We start from the raw sequence: 17,391 nt of genomic DNA, 5'->3' as shown, positions 1-17,391 counted from the left end.
CACTAAGCCAGTTTCCTTGACATTATTATTATTCAAAATAAGGTAGATGTAAAGAAAAAAGAAATAATCTGAAAGTGAAAATAGTTGCGCAACTCAAGCTCTGATTGATTTACCTGTCATTAGACCACTAAAGGCTATTGTGGTACAATCTGATAGGATAATGACTCCTTTCCCTAGGGTTGTTACTGTAAAGGTGGGCTGTAGATGTACTAATATTAAAGTACATAATACAGAGGGCCAAGTTATGATAAGTGACTGTGTGCGACAGTGGCTGTGTTTGTGTACTAGCAAACCGGGGTAACCCCCCTACTCATCTTGAGCTAGATGTGTAAACTGGACCTACAGTTTATAGTCCTTATCCAGGAAAACTTGTTCTACATGGAGCGAGTGAGCCTCGAATCCTTGCCGATGTTATGGCTACGTACAGTAACTACTGCCCACTGTCTCAACCACTCGGCCACTCACCCGCGCCTCACTCACTGTTACCTAATATTTTCCATCTTTACATGTATTTTTTTTTATACTACTAGAGTTTTGCAGAAAGGCAAGGAAATACTCACATAGGTGGCAAGACCCTAAAAGGTAACCATTTGTCAACCGTTGGTGTTGATGTTTGTGAGTGGACATATTGTAAAAAGAATTCCAAATATGGCAAAGTGACATTCAGCACATGGGATTTTGGTGGCCAGGTAAAATTATTATTCAATTTTAAATAAAATGTAAATCCCATTGCGTATGAATATACTGTTCTCTGAAATTATAAACCAATTTATTACCAGGGAAACTTTTATTTCACAAATTTTGAGTTAATAAATTTATTTTTAATCGGAAGCCTGGTAAATGGTACATTGTTATGTACCAGTATTCGTATTTTCCAACCACACTAAACGAAACATACTTAACAATTAAAAAATTCTTTTATCTAATTGAATACAATAGAATTCCTTAAATATTTGTTGACTTCTAACGTAACATGCCATCCAAAGATACAGATACAGATTATCAATGATATTACTATAATAATATTACAATATTTCTCTGTCAACAGCAAGAGTTTTACGCTACACATCAGTATTTTCTGACCAAGCGTTCACTGTACTTGGTGCTTTGGAAACTGACCGATGGCGAGAAAGGGATTAATGAACTACAACAATGGTTGGTCAATATACAGGTAGGACAAATATTATATAAACTCTATAGAAGGAACAAATTGCCAAAATATGCAACAAAACTACGACCACCAAAAGCCAATCTATGTAGAACTAGGAAGTCCTTTGTTGTAAATAGCATTCATACGTACAATTCTAACGTTCGACAATAACTCATTGCTGTAATTTTTGTTTTAAATTTTTAATCGTTTAAACAGTATTTTACATGGCCTATGGCGTTTTTGCAATTGGCATTTTTAATAGTTTTTTAACATATTTTAACATAATCCTATAAATATTATTTTAACATTGCCTTTTGCACTTTGATGTATTTTTCTTGTTGTTTTATTGTCTTAATTATGCCAAGCAAAATGAATTTCCATTTTAAAGTGTACCAATAAAATTTCTTGAATCTTGAATCAAAACGAAAATTGTCTTGTTATGTACAGTATACAGTAAATCCCTCTAATGGACCCCATATTAAGAAGTCTATGTATAGTAGAGAAAAATATAGAAGTAGATTCACTTGCATGTTTAATCCCTCCCATGAACCCCAATCAGTATCCAACATATTGAGAAAAGTATTTTTTAATCGCCTTATCAAATTAAGCAATTAGATATAAAACGGCCTCGAGCTTATCAATGTCACTGTTGATAATTTAGATTTCACATGAATTCATCATGATTCAATCATTCTGAAAACTATAAAGTGATCTTGAATGTCATTGGCTGGAATTGGTCATGTGCAATTATTCTTAAATTCATGTGATCTGGCATATTGAACAATTCCTTAACATGAAAAATGTATAAAACCAAAAATTTTTCCAAAAAGAAAACAAACCCAAAAGAGCCTCAAAATTGAAAAGACAGATGAAAATATTCACATATTTGTTATACTTTAAAAAGTTTTTAAAAATTATCAATGTTTAGTTTTATTAAAATGTCATTTATATTATGTATATTACCATTGACATTTGTTTTAATATCTGTACTAGGTCAAGGTCGCAAACAAATCTAATATCAAAATCAACAGTCCTAAAAATTGATTGAAACATTTTAAAATAAAAAAACCACAAAGTTAGTTGGATTATTGAAATGGCGCCAGAGGTTTGGCTGTGTCCCATCAGATCTGATTTCTTAATATGTTTTATGAAACTTGTTTTATCTTGTTGGCATCTTCCCAGATTACAAGACGATTTCTGTATACCTATACCTTAAAACCTCGAAAAGAAGCCCAGTAGGCTTGATTCAAGATGGGCTTCTTTTCAAGATTACTTTTTGAGATGGGCTTCTTTCGAGGCTTTACGGTATATTTATATTTATTTTTTCCAGGCTCGTGCTCCCAACTCTCCTGTAATCCTAGTGGGAACACATCTTGACGTTTTACGTAGTAGCCCTCGCTACTCACGCGACTATTTGATGGAGCTTACGCGTAAGGTCACCGAGCGCTTCATAGACATTGCTCACCCTCAAGATCTCGGCCTGCCAGATGTCCGAGCGTTTGTACCGATTAACTGTCTTAGAAGTAATCACATCGCTAAGTTACGAAACACTATCTATGACACAGCATTTTCTATCACGGGTGAGTTACTGTAGTAGCTGATGAATGATTTCAACCACATCATGAATTCAAACTAAAATTAAATGCATTAACATCAAGAAATGTTACAAAAATGATTTTCAAAAATGTTTTCAATTTGTCATTCAAGGTCAATAGTTTTGATTGACATTGTTTTGTTTTGTGAATTTAATTTTCTATTTGGCAAATTTAAAGAAAATTTTTAAACATTTGGATTGAACAAAATGTGTGCTATAAATAAATATTTCACTTTTATTTCTATCAGATATTATTTTTCAATCTAAATATTATGTAGCAGGTAAGGCAATTTGGCTTTTAATAATTTGTAGTTTATTTACTTCATTGTAGGATTCTTATCAAGGTGACGGTACTTTTTGTATTGGTTATAGAGGGTATATATTCTTCATAACTCTGAGAGAAATTAGTGATTTGGACCCATGACCGTCAGATTTGATAACAAATAGTTGACCGCTTACCCACAATGCCACTATGCGCTCAAGCTAATTTAAATGTTTATTTCTTCAGGTCGCGACAAGCGAGATCGAGAACCTCTTTTGAAACATCCGGTTCCGACATCTTATTTAGCGCTGGAAAAGGCGATCGCTTATTTGGCTGCCGAAAGACGAGACGAGAAGAAAGAACCAGTATTAACTACAACAGAATACAGGTGAACACAAAAACGAAAATTTTGAGCTAATGCAAATTAAGATAAATGCCTGAGCCAATCAAATTATAGCTTTTCAAAGTTATTTATACAGTATCACAACATTTTTTGTACTAATTTTATCCCCATGCTCAAGTGTAATTCCACTCCCTAAAGCTCTTTATGTGACAAAAAAATGTGACGTCCCCATATATGGACATGGCGATGTCATATTATACTACCATATTTGGGCACATCACACTTTTTTTGTCAAACTAGTTTGATAGGGTAGACAGAGCTTTAGGCTAATATGGCCACAAGAGTTTGGTAAATCTGTTTTAATTGCAATCGAAGTATAATCCCACTCCCTAATTTTTGCTGAATTTCTTACACAGACCATTTGAGACAATACACACATATGGTAATTACAATTGTAATCTGGGGTGCATATTTTCTTTGTATATAATAAATACTGTATTTATAAAGAGTCTAATGTTTTATTGTCAATGTTTCAGTCTTCTGTTTCTTGCTCATCCACCTTGCAAATCCTTCTGACCTGCCCATTTTTTAATTTAATTTTTTTGTCTTTGTTTTTCAGAACCGAAGTAACGCACGTAATGCAAATGCAGTCGCAAGTGTCATTTCACGACAAAGAAGAGCTGATGCAGGCCACGCGTTTCCTCCATAATAACGGTAACTTAGTTCGTGACTCACATCCTGTCCTACAGACTAAGTACTGCGAACTGTCGTGCATGGCTGACTCACTCGTTTATCATCAATCTTCTTAAGCACCTTAGTATACAGTAGAACTCGTCTAAAAATAAACTTAATTTCAATTGTTTCCTATTTCGGATGGGTGTAATTTTTCATAAATTTAATTTAAATTTTTTTGATTTTATTGTGTGAAATCTAATTTGAATTTCACATTCCTCTTTATAAAATCATGTTATATATACATTAATTTGTTTTACAATGATTTTTTATATTTGTTTGGGTTTTATCCAAGTCAGAATTGAGATAGCAAATCAACAATCATATACATATATTGATACACCTGCTGTATCATGTCTAGTGACAATAAACATAGTGCAGTATCATGTCTTATGACAGTAATCGTCTTCCCATGTGATAGTGTACAGCAGTGTAGTGAGAGATTTTTCAGAGAGTTAGGTTAAGTTAATATTTATGAGTTAAGTGCTAATAGCCGGAGCCTGTTGCTGTCAACAGACACAATACTCTAGGATGTTTATTGTCACAAGACATGGTACAGTATAAAAATTAGCTCTTAATAACTATAGAATATTGATATGCCTGTGAAAAATAGTTTGCACTTTTCACTTTTCCCCTTCCCATGCCAGATTTCCACCCCTTCTAAAAGTTAAAAATCAACAGCTGTTAAACATATCATAATTTATAGGTGAATGACCGATATGAATACACATACATAGTCATATGTCTGAGTATGATCCTAGGTGGTAAACCGGGATGTCACTGACGACATTCGCAGCTAATCATTGGTCATGGTCGAACGCTTCGGTCCCCACTTTGTTCCTATTGAGAGAAATTTTTATATTTAAAAATTAGGGTGTTTTTTTTCTCTTTAATTTAATTTTCCGCTATGTTTTTTGTCGCGTTTTTAATAAAAGCAATTATTTGTTAGTAGACCAAAAAATTGGCTTCGTCATCATATTTTATGGAACATTTTATGTTTTAAAAGTTGAGAATGTTTTAATATGAACACAATTCAAACAGTTAACACCATTTTCCCTCAATTGAATTTTCTTTTTTATATTCCTATTCCCAAGTATTAGAAAAACCATTATTTTTTTATTATAAAATTATTTGTATTTTATTACCATAGGTGTCTTGCTACACTATGAGGATGCCATGTTAGCTGATTACTACTTTCTGGACCCTCAATGGCTGTGTGACACACTGGCCAAAGTTGTCACCATTCCAGAGATAAACCCTTGCGTCAAATGTGGTACGTATATCTACCTGTGTAAAGCTCCGTTCACACTTGGATGCAACACAACGACCCAGACACAACATGTAGTGTGTTGACTAATCACAAGGAACAGTTCGGATGATCCATCGCACTGTGATTGGTCAAATTACTTGCGCCGCCCTTACGTCGTTAATAATAATAATAATATGGATTTATATAGCGCACATACCACTCAAGAGTGCTCAAGGCGCATAAAAAAAAATGTTTCATCCAAGTGGGAAACAAGCCTAAAAGTACTATTTTTGAACTTTTGTTAAAGAAACATTTTGTGATTGTTTTTGTCTCACAGGTGTTATGAAAATCGATGACTTAAAAATGAAATTCCAATCGTCTGGAGTTCGACACTACATCTTGAGTCTTCTGAACAAGTTTGAGGTCGCTGTGGCATTTGACACAGAGCATCTGCTCATCCCGTCGCTGCTGCCGCAAGAAGGAGAGATGATCTGTATCCCAGTGAACAGAGATAACATCAATATCACCAAACAGGTATTAATAGTAATTTAATGTAGCTTTGTAAAGGACCTATAAAAATCATCCCATGAAGAGATTATGTGCTCAATCAAATTTTTAGATAATTTACATTTTAAATAATAAACACTATTTAAATTTAACATATTTTACAATTCAAAAAGTATTCATTGGCTTTATATGGACTGATTTAATATCCTTATATGGACTGATTTAATTTTTCCTTATAATCCCAACTCTACATTATGTCAATAATACTTGCCTGTTTATTCCAATTTTTACTGGCCTAGGGTGTTAATTGGAGTATTCAATTAGAGGCTTATTGTTCAAAATACTATATTACTCTAAATACTCAATGTTAAAGTTAGTTCTCGTCAAACAAGCTTGTGTAATCAAGTACTAATCCCAAACCAATACACTCAATATTATCAATAAAAATATCCTACGTTTTTAACCTCAGTTTTAAAAATATATTTTACTCTTTAGCTTCTGCAGCCACTTCCACCACCAGTAGAGATCACCAGACCTGCAACAAAGTCACTACACTTACCAAGCCCAAAACCTGCACCAGAAAAAGACCAGACATTCTTCCAGACAACCACCTCTTCCATACTGGCACTTGCTCAAGAGGTGTCATCACGGTTCAGTTCTCCAGCTGCACCAGAAGACGGCGGAAAGAGAAATGGATTCAAGACGCTCTTTCCACAAAACAAACGTCCCCGCGTGACAAGCCCAATTTTGGTTCGTAGGACTGCTGATGAAAACTCAGCCGATCAGTATCAAGCTGTGTTTTCTGCTCAGCCAATTCCAGAAATCGAAAGTCCTGGATTCAGTCTTCACGCTGGCGAGAATCCTTACGCGGTCATCCGACGTCTTTTCTTCCTACAGTACATTCCAAGCGGGTTTTGGTCCAGAGTAATCAGCAGATTCCTTTCAGATCAGATCCTCTATAGCATCATAGAGACTCTTTATTCATTACCTGAAAATGCTGATGAAACCTTCGATGAAGATATCCACAAGAAATGGTCATCCGGACTAAAGTGGATGTGTTGGCAAACAGGCATTGAACTGTCCTTACATGGTGTTCCATTATTCCATGTAAAAGAAATCATTAAAGAGTCGCTGTTAGGCTGTGTTTTTAAGAAGGATAGGCGACCAGATACGGTTCAAGTTCTAGTGAGTACAATCGATGGTCAGGATAGATCAGTTTCAACGTCACGACTTGGCCAGTTAGAAATTTTGATTCCAAACCAGATTTTATCTGTACAAAAAGAGGTGCCATTAAAGACACCTTCAGTAGCAGCATCAAGTTCAGGTTCTTCGATCTCCAGTTCTGGATCAAATATTGAACTGCTTCCATCGTTGGAAACTGCTTCAAGACTCCTTGCTGCCATCGTTGATCTACTGGATGTTTTACTTGAAAACTTCTATCCAACTCTTTACGAACCTCTTGGGCAAACGTTTGAAGGAGAACTCTTAATCACACGTATTGTGCCATGTATTCATTGTTGGATTGACTACAACAGATCTGAAGTAGCAGATGTTGATGACAATGAATGGGAGGTTGTTGACTGGAATCCTGCAGATCTCCAACAAGCTCTCCACGAAGAAGGTGTCAGTCCAAAACCTGTTAGAAGAACACCGAAAACAGAAATCCAAAGTATTCTACGACAACGCTGCCCAAAAATCCTGTACAAATCAAAGAAAGAGAACACAATCGGCACGATTAGTTCACCGATTAATGGAAAGCTTGATTTACAAGTAACAAATTTTGATCAGTCTCTTAAAAGGACTCCAAATAATGTAAATCTTAAAAAGAAATCTAGTAAAGATTCAATTGCGACAGAGAATTACGATAGTGGTATTGACGCACCAGAGCTTCAAGGAGAAACACCAGAAGTAGTTGTACAAAATCCAACAATGGAAAAATCTCTAAGGTTATCAGTAAAGAAAAAGGTCGGAGGGTTGCTTCTTCCGGAACAATCGTTGCAAACGAATGTTGATGAGAACCAGGCAAAAAAGAGACGTTCTCCTAAGTCAACACCAAGTCAAACTCCGACTTCGCTTACACCTGACAAAGAAAGGAAATCGTTAGAATTTTCAGCATGTTTTAGACTTGGGTCTTTCAGTGATACGGAAGCACAATATAAAGTTTATGGTTTTCTGTTTGAAGAGCTGGTACTAAGAGGAATGAAGTATGAAGAAGTCAAGTGTCCAAATCATGGCAGGATTATGTTGAAAGATATCGCTCCTGATGTGGTAAGTAATTTATTGACAAATAGGTGGTCTGGAAATAGCAAAAGGGAGTTTTCAATTTGCAACGGTCCAGGACCTATACATGTTGTGTCATTGCCTAATGCCTGGATCTAGATTCTGTTAAAATTGTTCCGAGGAAGTGCATGCCAATATTCCTGTATGCACATAATGAATTAAGATGATGTAACTGTTAGGTCATCGAATATCGAAAGTTCCCTCTAAGTGCGCCTGCAATAAATAATTGTATTACATGTAGTACAGTACAGTACTAAGTTTACAATAGGCAAGTTGATTTCTATATGTCTGCAGAATAACATATGTTTTCATACAGTATTCATTTAGACAGATTCAAATACTGTAACAATTAAAATGTATATAATTAGTAATACTTTTTACTCAATATAATTTCAATATATTAGTACAGTACTGTATGTTGCATTCTAATTGTCTGTGGTATCTTTCAGGTGTACTATGATCTTGGTCCAGGTAAACTGGTGGACAAGTCCAACCTTGAGGTCGCAAAACTTTTGGGCATCGGTAGCTTTGGATTCGTCTACAAAGGTCACATGATTCAGGAGGAGTTGATGAGCGAGGTACCGGTTGCCATAAAAATGCTTCAACCGTATCCACCAGGTCATGCGGCAACCAACACAATAAAACAACGGTACGAAATGAATGACGCCAAATGGCACCGAGACCCTCTGCGTCATTCTTGTGAAGCGTACCACACTGCACGTAAAGAACTGTCTATCATCATGACTTTAGAGCACGCGAACATTGTACCGCTGTTGGCTTTTTGTCGCCAACCCATGTGTCTGATATTAGAGCTGGCTCCACATGGTTCGTTAGACGCACGTTTAGAGGATTATAAACGAGTTGGTGCTCGGTTGACTTCTCCAGTCATACAACAGATTATTGTCCAGGTATGGGTGTAGTATAGTACAGTATAGTTGTTATTTTAATGATTTAATGATAATGTTGTTTTAATGATTTTATAATAACGGTATATTATAAGCCACATTTTTAATAATGAAACTGAATACTGTATAAATTCAACTACCTTTTTAAATATACTTATTTTAAACTGTATCCATACTTTTATATATCTATGTATCTATGTAACTTTTTTGTCTGTTTTTTGATGTATCTATGTAAAGCCCCTTTGAGCATGTTTTTTTCATGAAAAGGGCGCTATATATTAAATGTGGTATATTATTATTATTTTATGGTCTTCAACTTTAGTCAATTCACCCATAATCCTGTATGTAGCATCTTCATCTAGGACTTTCTTTAGCATGTGTGTAGAGCCTTATAGAACTTTACTACTTCTGTTCGTGACTGTCCAGGTTGTATCAAATGATAAAAATAATATTGTAAATTCATAATTCCAATTCCAAATTAACATTTTTTCAAAGGTCTCATCAGCAGTTGACTACCTTCACCAAAAAGGCATCATCTACCGAGATCTGAAAGCAGAGAACGTTCTTGTTTGGAACCTTCCAGAACCGCACTTAATTCTTCCATGCGAGTATGTACAAGTTAAACTTGCTGACTATGGTATCAGCGTGTCAACGCTGCCATCTGGAACCAAAGGATATGGTGGTACACCAGGATACATGGCACCGGAGATTGTGCAATATGAAGGAAAGGAGACTTACACAGAGAAGGTAAAATCAATTCATTCATTCTGCTTTTATTCAATATTTCTCTTTGCATTATATATAAAATAAAACTGAATTGCGAGAGATTTACATATAAAATTGGTACAAGCTTTCAAACATCAAAGTTCACAATATTAAAAAGTTGTAGTAAAAGTAAATTGTTGTATATGTACCCATACACAAAATGGAATACCCAATAAATTTATACATACTGTATAAACCCCTTTGGGCCCACCAAATTGGCTGTTTAATAGTGGTGTTCCCTTAATAGTGTTGTCTCTTTAATAGTGGTGTCCCCTTAGTAGTGGTGTCCCCTAATAAAGGTTGAACATAGTGTTAAAACTTATATTGCCCCTCATTCCTTTCACGGCAAAGTGTCCCCTTAATACAGGTGTCCCAAAGGAGAAGTTCTACTGTAATTCATTGCATGGTTTAAAATTCATGTGATGCCTTGCCATTTCAGGTTGATTGTTTCTCCTTTGGTATGTTCATGTATGAACTGATGTCAATGCAGAGACCTTTTGAAAGCCAAGTTGGAAAGAACAGAGGGCGCTTGTCAGAGGTCATTAAACAGCTAATCAAAGATGGAGAACGACCGATTCTGACAAGAAAGGTAAACTATTATATTTAATTTATAAACATTTGTTCAGTTCCAGAATATTATTGGAAAACCTTTGAAAATTGAAAATCTTCTTCTTCCTCATTCGCCTTCAGATGATGATGCCAGTTTCATAAATTCTCCTAGGTACCATAGAGTTTTTGATAAAACCAAATCAATCAAATGTAATATGTTGTGTTTTGTCTGTTTCATTCCAAGCACTTTTTGCTAATTGTAAAAATAACAACATTAACATTATTATGAAAATGTTTTTGTCTAGGAGCAATCTTACCCTGTGTACATCTTAGACTTGATGGTCTGGTGCTGGGCCCAAGATCCAAGAGAACGTCCAAGCATGCAGGAGGTTCACCAGATAGCATCCATGCCAGAGTTTGCCAACTTACACGAGGTCTTGTCTCTTGATGAAGAGATTGACGTCGCAGCTGCTTGCAGCATCGCGGCGCCCTCTGAGTTGAGTAGTACAAGTAAGTACATCATTAATAATATTGGTTCACACCTTGCCAGTCTATTGTCTTGTGATGATCTCCCCTTACGCGCTGTCTACACTATCAAACTAGTTTGACCAAAAAAAAGTGTGATGTGCCCAAATATGGTAGTGGTATGACATCATCATGTCCATATATGGGCACATCACATTTTTTTGTCACATAAAGTGTGATAGTGTAGACAGAGCTCTGCTTATAATTAATGCACCCATATATATTACTACCCTGGGTTTAAAACCTTCCAAGTACCATTCAGGTCATTTTGGATGTGTGCAGTAGGAAAAATGAAGAATGAATGCACAAACTCTCTATCTTATAATATAGATTATTCACTGTTTGTCTTATCTTTTTATTTTTCACAGGTGAAGGTGGATTACTAAACGTTCTTGACACCGATATCTGGATCAGTCATTCCAATGCCAATGTCCAGATCCTGACCTACTCTGAGAAGTGTGTCCAGGAGGAAAGTGTAAACGTTACCTCCAGCAATGCTTCTATTGTGTGTATGTGTTATTCTTCAGATAGTTTCACAGTCTGGCTCAGCCTATCTATTGGAGTGTTGGTTGTATACAGGTAAGCTCCGTTCACACACTAGAATGATCTTTTTTAAAGACTCGCCACAGGATGGATAATTACTATAATGTATCATGGATGTTGAAAAATACAAATCAAATCAAATCTGTATTTGTTCCATATACATGGAAAAACAACAGAAATATGGTAAAACATTAACAATTACATCATTCCTCCAATAAATAAATCTCAAGACAGTTTAAACGCACAAAACTGGGTAAAAAAGAAGTTAAGAATTTATTTAACAGTTCAACAATAATTTTCCACCCTTTTCTTCTCGTGGTATCTCATTATTTTTGCTGAAGGGGCCAAGTCGTGACAAGTGCTTTTGCATTATATTTATGTTTTCAGTCGGAAATGTGATCATGTGTCCTATATTGTGTAAACATAACTATAGTAGCCCCTTTTTAGTTTTAAAAATGGGTTACTACTAAGAGAATAATGAAAGAAAAACAATTATATCCAATTTTCAAGATAGATGTTAATAATGTTTTAGCCAATAAGCAACAATATAAATTAATAAACATTGTTGTTACCTTATAGTGTTTCAAACAACGAGCAAGTTGCAAGATTCCGAATTCCACCAACCAGTGACGATGACATCAATCATGTTGCCACGGCGATGGTACACATTGCCCTGCAACAGCAGATGGTGGTTGCAACGGACTCTGGTTACGTCATCGTCTTTGACGAGGGCGACGGTGATATACAGCCACAAGAGGTGTTCACGTATCGTTATGTGGGTGCACCGGTTACGTCATTAGCATTGGCTCCAAACTCGTTTAAATGCGAAAGGTAATGTTTACTTTGTACCTTAAAGATATATTGTACCCGTGACGAAATATTTTTTTCAAATTTTTCTGTTGAATATGCCATTTTGATGTTCTATAATTTAAATTCACTTTGACCAAAAATTGGATCGAGGAAACATTTTCCTCACCTGGAGGGAACCCCTTGAGAAAGAATGGTACGTTCTATTCTTTGTAAATATAAACAAATTTGCATATATTATTTGCATACTCTTTTGCAGGGTCATTGAACTATGGTGTGGTAATCCTGGTGGAACTGTAAGTATTCTGAACATTGGAGAGTTTGATTTGTCGATGGATGTGGAAATTGTGAAACACTTTCAAGAACCTTTGGAGGTATCGAGTGTAGATATCATGGTTGCTTATGACATCCAGATGGCAGAGAGGCTTGGACTGTATTATGTATGGACTTATGTTCACCCAGGTTTGTGGAATGTTTCTAATACCCTTTTCACATCTGCATAAATTGTTGCAACTTTTAACCAGGTTTGATCTCCCGATTTATTACATGTTTTCATACACACATACGTGATCCCAGAAAAATCTCGGACGGAAAGCGTAGGTTGCACGCTATTTGATTACTATGATTGGTCAGTTTAATACCAGAGCAATACACGCATGTGCAGTAAGAACTCGGAACAAAAACAGGCCTCTCATCAGTGTTTTTTTCTCCCAAGATTTCACAAGGAACCTCTGTAAAATCTCGGGAGATTTTCCACAAAACTGTATTCAAACTATGCAAACCTGGTTACAACAAAAATATAGAATCTATGTTGTTTCTTATGACCATTTACACAAAACACAGACGGTGCGATTGAGAAGAAACCTGTTTAGGATAGATACAGATTCTACGTGGGACAAGCTACGAGCTTTTCCGCTTACCGTCACTGCTCGTCTGTGTAAACTAGCCTTAATAGGGGAGGTCCCAAAATATGTGTATGCCATAATTTTAAAAGAATTGTTCTCTCCTATTCATTTCCATGAAAAGGTCACCTTAATAGATGTATCCTCTGAAATAGGGGTGTCAAAAAGGAGAGGTTCTACTGTATACATTTCATATATCCTTACACACACCAATCTTGCTTGTTGTTGTATTTTATCTGCATTTTAAACGATGTATTTTATCTGTATTTTACCAAATGTTAACCTTTTTGACTCATTTTTTTTTTTACTGTGTTTGGCCATGAATAAATGGCACGATAGAATGAAAAGACATCAATAACAGTTTAATAACTATTTTCACACAGGTACATCAGTTTATCGTTGGACAGTGGAAACCAGAAAGATGGAGGAGGAACTGGACGTGGCTGAAATCTTGTGCAATGATGGTGTAACAGCGGATGGTGAAGATACTATCAAAAGACTTAGTGGTAAATATAATGTACAAGATCACTACCATATTTAAGCATATCACTACCATATTAGGGCACATCACACTTGTTTTATTTATTTTTTTTTTTCAGCTAATCAATGTCAGGTGTCATCAATGTGTCTAATAAAAGACCATTTATACATCGGTACAGTATGGGGGCGCCTTATAATTGCCGATTCTCTTAGCCTATCACCAATCACTACTGTCCAATGCCATCGTGGACCAATCAAATCCATCTTGCCTATACGCTTCACCCAACACCCAACGTCGCCGGACGAGGAACATGATGAATGTGACCAATCAGAATTGGATATCTTTGAAACGCCGAGCAAAACTTCTCTTGTTACGATTGGAAAAGGATTTCATAATTTGATTGCCGGGTTCCCAGAATGCCCCCCAGGTGTCAAAGTTCATGATAGTAACAATGCTTATTATATACTGACCTGGAATGCTGATTCATGGGAACAGTTGGTGTAAACAAGAAATGAAAAAAATTCACAAATTAAAATTTAACCAAAATGCGCATGTTTTGACGGTGCAGAACCTAACCAGAATTTCTTTTAATACTGAATATTAAATACCGGTATATTAATTAATGTTATTGATATAATGGTCACGGTACAGGTACATAAGTATGTGTCCCAGAGAAGATCAAAGCATATTGATTGAAATGTCAAGAAACTCTTTTCTACATACATGGTGTACCGTAAACTTTATATCAACATATTGATTTCGCCATGCATACCTTCAAACGATATATTACACTAATTTTAATATTTTTATTTACATAGATTTATTGTATTGTAAATTTAATACAAATATAATACTTTTTTTCTGTATGCACTTGCTGCACTAATATTTGATATAGAAATTGAAACCAATATGCATGAATTCGTAAAATACACATGACACAGTGCAATATGTTTTGATATAGTTCATGGCTGTAAAATTTTTAAAATCGATATGAACTAGAAGTTAATAAAGTAATTGGATATGAATATACAGTACATGACAACGAACGGTTTATTAAGCAATAACAGTTTTGCAATACCACTGTTTAGACTTTGTTTATAGACATTTTATATGCAGATAAAATGTGTACATATATAGTTATATTGTATTCACATATGGAAAAGTCATTATATAATTTTATGGTGAATAACGTAGAGTTTATTAGAGAAAAATATTGAAACTTGAAATTATATTGCTCATTTTATTACTTTTGCGGGCATTATAATATTTATGGTAAATGCAGGCGATGTCCCTGTAAACAACATATTTAAGAGTTGTGGTAGTCGAGTGTGAGTAGCACACTTCATACAGAAATACCTGGGTTCAATTCTAATCGGGTGTACACTGGTTTAAAAATACTAGAGAGGATAGGGCGGCGTGGAAAAAAACTGGCCACCCCACCACATAATATTCTGAGGCTTAATACAATGATCTCCTAACAAATAATACCCCCTTTATAATTTACCTATGTTGCCTGTGTATTGGGGCCAATATATTATACCAAAACTGTTCACTGATATTAACTATTTAAGTAAAAACATTTGAAATGGAGTGTCTTGTATGGGTAGATTTTCAGAGGGTGGCTATTGGGTAAAATTGCTAGTATGTGTACTATAATATCACAGCATCTAACGTTAAAATGAGGTTGTGGAAGACAGAGTAATGGAACACATATTTTTCTGTGCAATGCAGTAAACACTGTTCTGCTTTTTAAATATTATTAAGAAATATGATTTATATTATGTTTGTGTAAATAAAATTGAAATAATATGTAATTTGTAATAAAATAAAAACCTCTACTGCAGGACAGTGGTTTAAGGAACTTAGATAATAGTGTAATAATTGTACATGAATACAAGAGGAATAAACAGGAAAAAATAATAATATAACATGTTTAGTTTCAGTACTTAATTTAGTATTTTTAAGTACAAGCTCGTCCTCTCTTCTCCTCAATCTCCCTCTTCACCTGGCCCTCTCTTCCCCTCTCCCTCTTCGTCCTCAATCTCCCTCTTCACCCTCTCTTTCCCTCCTCCTCTCACTCCTCACCCTCTCTTCTCCTCTCCCTCGTCGTCCTCTCTTCTCCTCAATCTCCCTCTTCACCCTCTCTTTCCCTCCTCCTCTCACTCCTCACCCTCTCTTCCCCTCTCCCTCGTCGTCCTCTCTTCTCCTCAATCTCCCTCTTCACCCTCTCTTTCCCTCCTCCTCTCACTCCTCACCCTCTCTTCCCCTCTCCCTCTTCGTCCTCTCTTCTTCTTCTCAATCTCCCTCTTCACCCTCTCTTTCCCTCCTCCTCTCCCTCCTCACCCTCTCTTCCCCTCTCCCTCTTCGTCCTCTCTTCACCCTCTCTTTCCCTCCTCCTCTCACTCCTCACCCTCTCTTCCCCTCTCCCTCTTCGTCTTCTCTTCTTCTTCTTCTCAATCTCCCTCTTCACCCTCTCTTTCCTTCCTCCTCTCACTCCTCACCCTCTCTTCCCCTCTCCCTCTTCGTCCTCTCTTCTTCTTCTTCTTCTTCTTCTTCTCAATATCCCTCTTCACCCTCTCTTTCCCTCATCCTCTCCCTCTTCACCCTCTCTTTCCCTCCTCCTCTCCCTCCTCACCCTCTCCCTCCTCACCCTCTCTTCCCCTCTCCCTCTTCGTCCTCTCTTCTTCTTCTCAATATCCCTCTTCACCCTCTCTTTCCCTCCTCCTCTCCCTCCTCACCCTCTCTTCCCCTCTCTCTCTTCGTCCTCTCTTCTTCTTCTTCTCAATATCCCTCTTCACCCTCTCTTTCCTTCCTCCTCTCACTCCTCACCCTCTCTTCCCCTCTCCCTCTTCTCCTCAATATCCCTCCTCTCCCTCTCTTTCCCTCCTCCTCTCACTCCTCACCCTCTCTTCCCCTCTCCCTCTTCTCCCCTCTCCCTCTTCTCCTCAATATCCCTCTTCACCCTCTCTTTCCTTCCTTCTCTTACTCCTCACCCTCTCTTCCCCTGTCCCTCTTCTCCTCAATATCCCTCCTCTCTCTATCTCTTCCCTTCCTCATCCTCTCTTCTCCTCAATCTCCCCCTTCGCCCTCTCTTTCCCTCCTTCCTCTCCTCTCTCAACCTAAACATCGAACCTGAATTTCGAGGAGAACCCTTATTTATTTGAGTCGAGAGGATCCCTTAATATCTTCTTCTCACTTTGGATGATGATGATGGATTTCTGTAGCGTTAGTTGTCTAGCAACGGTCGTCATAGTCGTCGACGGTAACATGTTTAATGCAATCATCAATCTCTTAAACATCGATTTTGTTCATCAATTGTATTCCAGTGTTTATACACATTTCCCTGCTGTTACTGGCTCTAGTACTACTCAAAACAAAACTGTTAAATTTACTAAGAGGTGAACCAACCTAATTAACTGTAGTGTGAACAAGATCGTATTTTAATTAATATGAATAAACTATCTTGAGGCCTACCTAAAATATATTGATTATATCACTTGCACTGATGATGAAGGGCTTGTGATTCCCCCGAAAGCTCTGCTAATTTTTCTGGCTGTTTTGATTTAGATTTTTGCATATTTTATTGTGTATCTCCATTGAGATCCAGCCACAGCATTGTAATATTAGTCAGTAATTAAATAATTTGCCTTTGGATTTAATTAGTATGTACAAATATACCTCCCAAGTTTACCGATATTGCAAAAAAAAGAACATAATTTTTATAGAGGGTTTCCAAAAGGAGCTTTACATTCCATCTTTTCGCGTCCCCAGGTGCAATTTCTCCCGATTGTTTTATG

General features: G+C 36.5%; 1 protein-coding gene across 2 annotated transcripts in view; it reads left to right on the top strand.

Moving 5' to 3' along the window:
• LOC144847943 (leucine-rich repeat serine/threonine-protein kinase 1-like) overlaps positions 1–15,499 on the top strand; it is a 35,879-nt gene extending 20,380 nt beyond the window's left edge. For both annotated transcript variants that reach the window (XM_078704546.1, XM_078704544.1), the window contains exons 10-26: positions 531–689; positions 1,049–1,171; positions 2,481–2,730; positions 3,253–3,394; positions 3,969–4,063; positions 5,232–5,354; positions 5,668–5,864; positions 6,333–8,105; positions 8,567–9,025; positions 9,518–9,769; positions 10,227–10,376; positions 10,642–10,846; positions 11,230–11,440; positions 11,984–12,235; positions 12,471–12,673; positions 13,497–13,619; positions 13,713–15,499. In XM_078704546.1, coding sequence (XP_078560672.1) covers positions 531–689; positions 1,049–1,171; positions 2,481–2,730; positions 3,253–3,394; positions 3,969–4,063; positions 5,232–5,354; positions 5,668–5,864; positions 6,333–8,105; positions 8,567–9,025; positions 9,518–9,769; positions 10,227–10,376; positions 10,642–10,846; positions 11,230–11,440; positions 11,984–12,235; positions 12,471–12,673; positions 13,497–13,619; positions 13,713–14,098 — 5,103 coding nt within the window. In that variant the 3' untranslated portion in view covers positions 14,099–15,499. The remainder of the gene's footprint in view (positions 1–530; positions 690–1,048; positions 1,172–2,480; positions 2,731–3,252; positions 3,395–3,968; positions 4,064–5,231; positions 5,355–5,667; positions 5,865–6,332; positions 8,106–8,566; positions 9,026–9,517; positions 9,770–10,226; positions 10,377–10,641; positions 10,847–11,229; positions 11,441–11,983; positions 12,236–12,470; positions 12,674–13,496; positions 13,620–13,712) is intronic.
• Positions 15,500–17,391: the final 1,892 nt, after the last annotated feature.

The sequence above is a fragment of the Antedon bifida genome, chromosome 7, assembly GCF_963402885.1.
Source record: "Antedon bifida chromosome 7, ecAntBifi1.1, whole genome shotgun sequence".
NCBI lineage: Eukaryota > Metazoa > Echinodermata > Crinoidea > Comatulida > Antedonidae > Antedon > Antedon bifida.
Note: the sequence above shows the minus strand (reverse complement) of the source record. Positions and strands in the feature narration are given on the sequence as shown.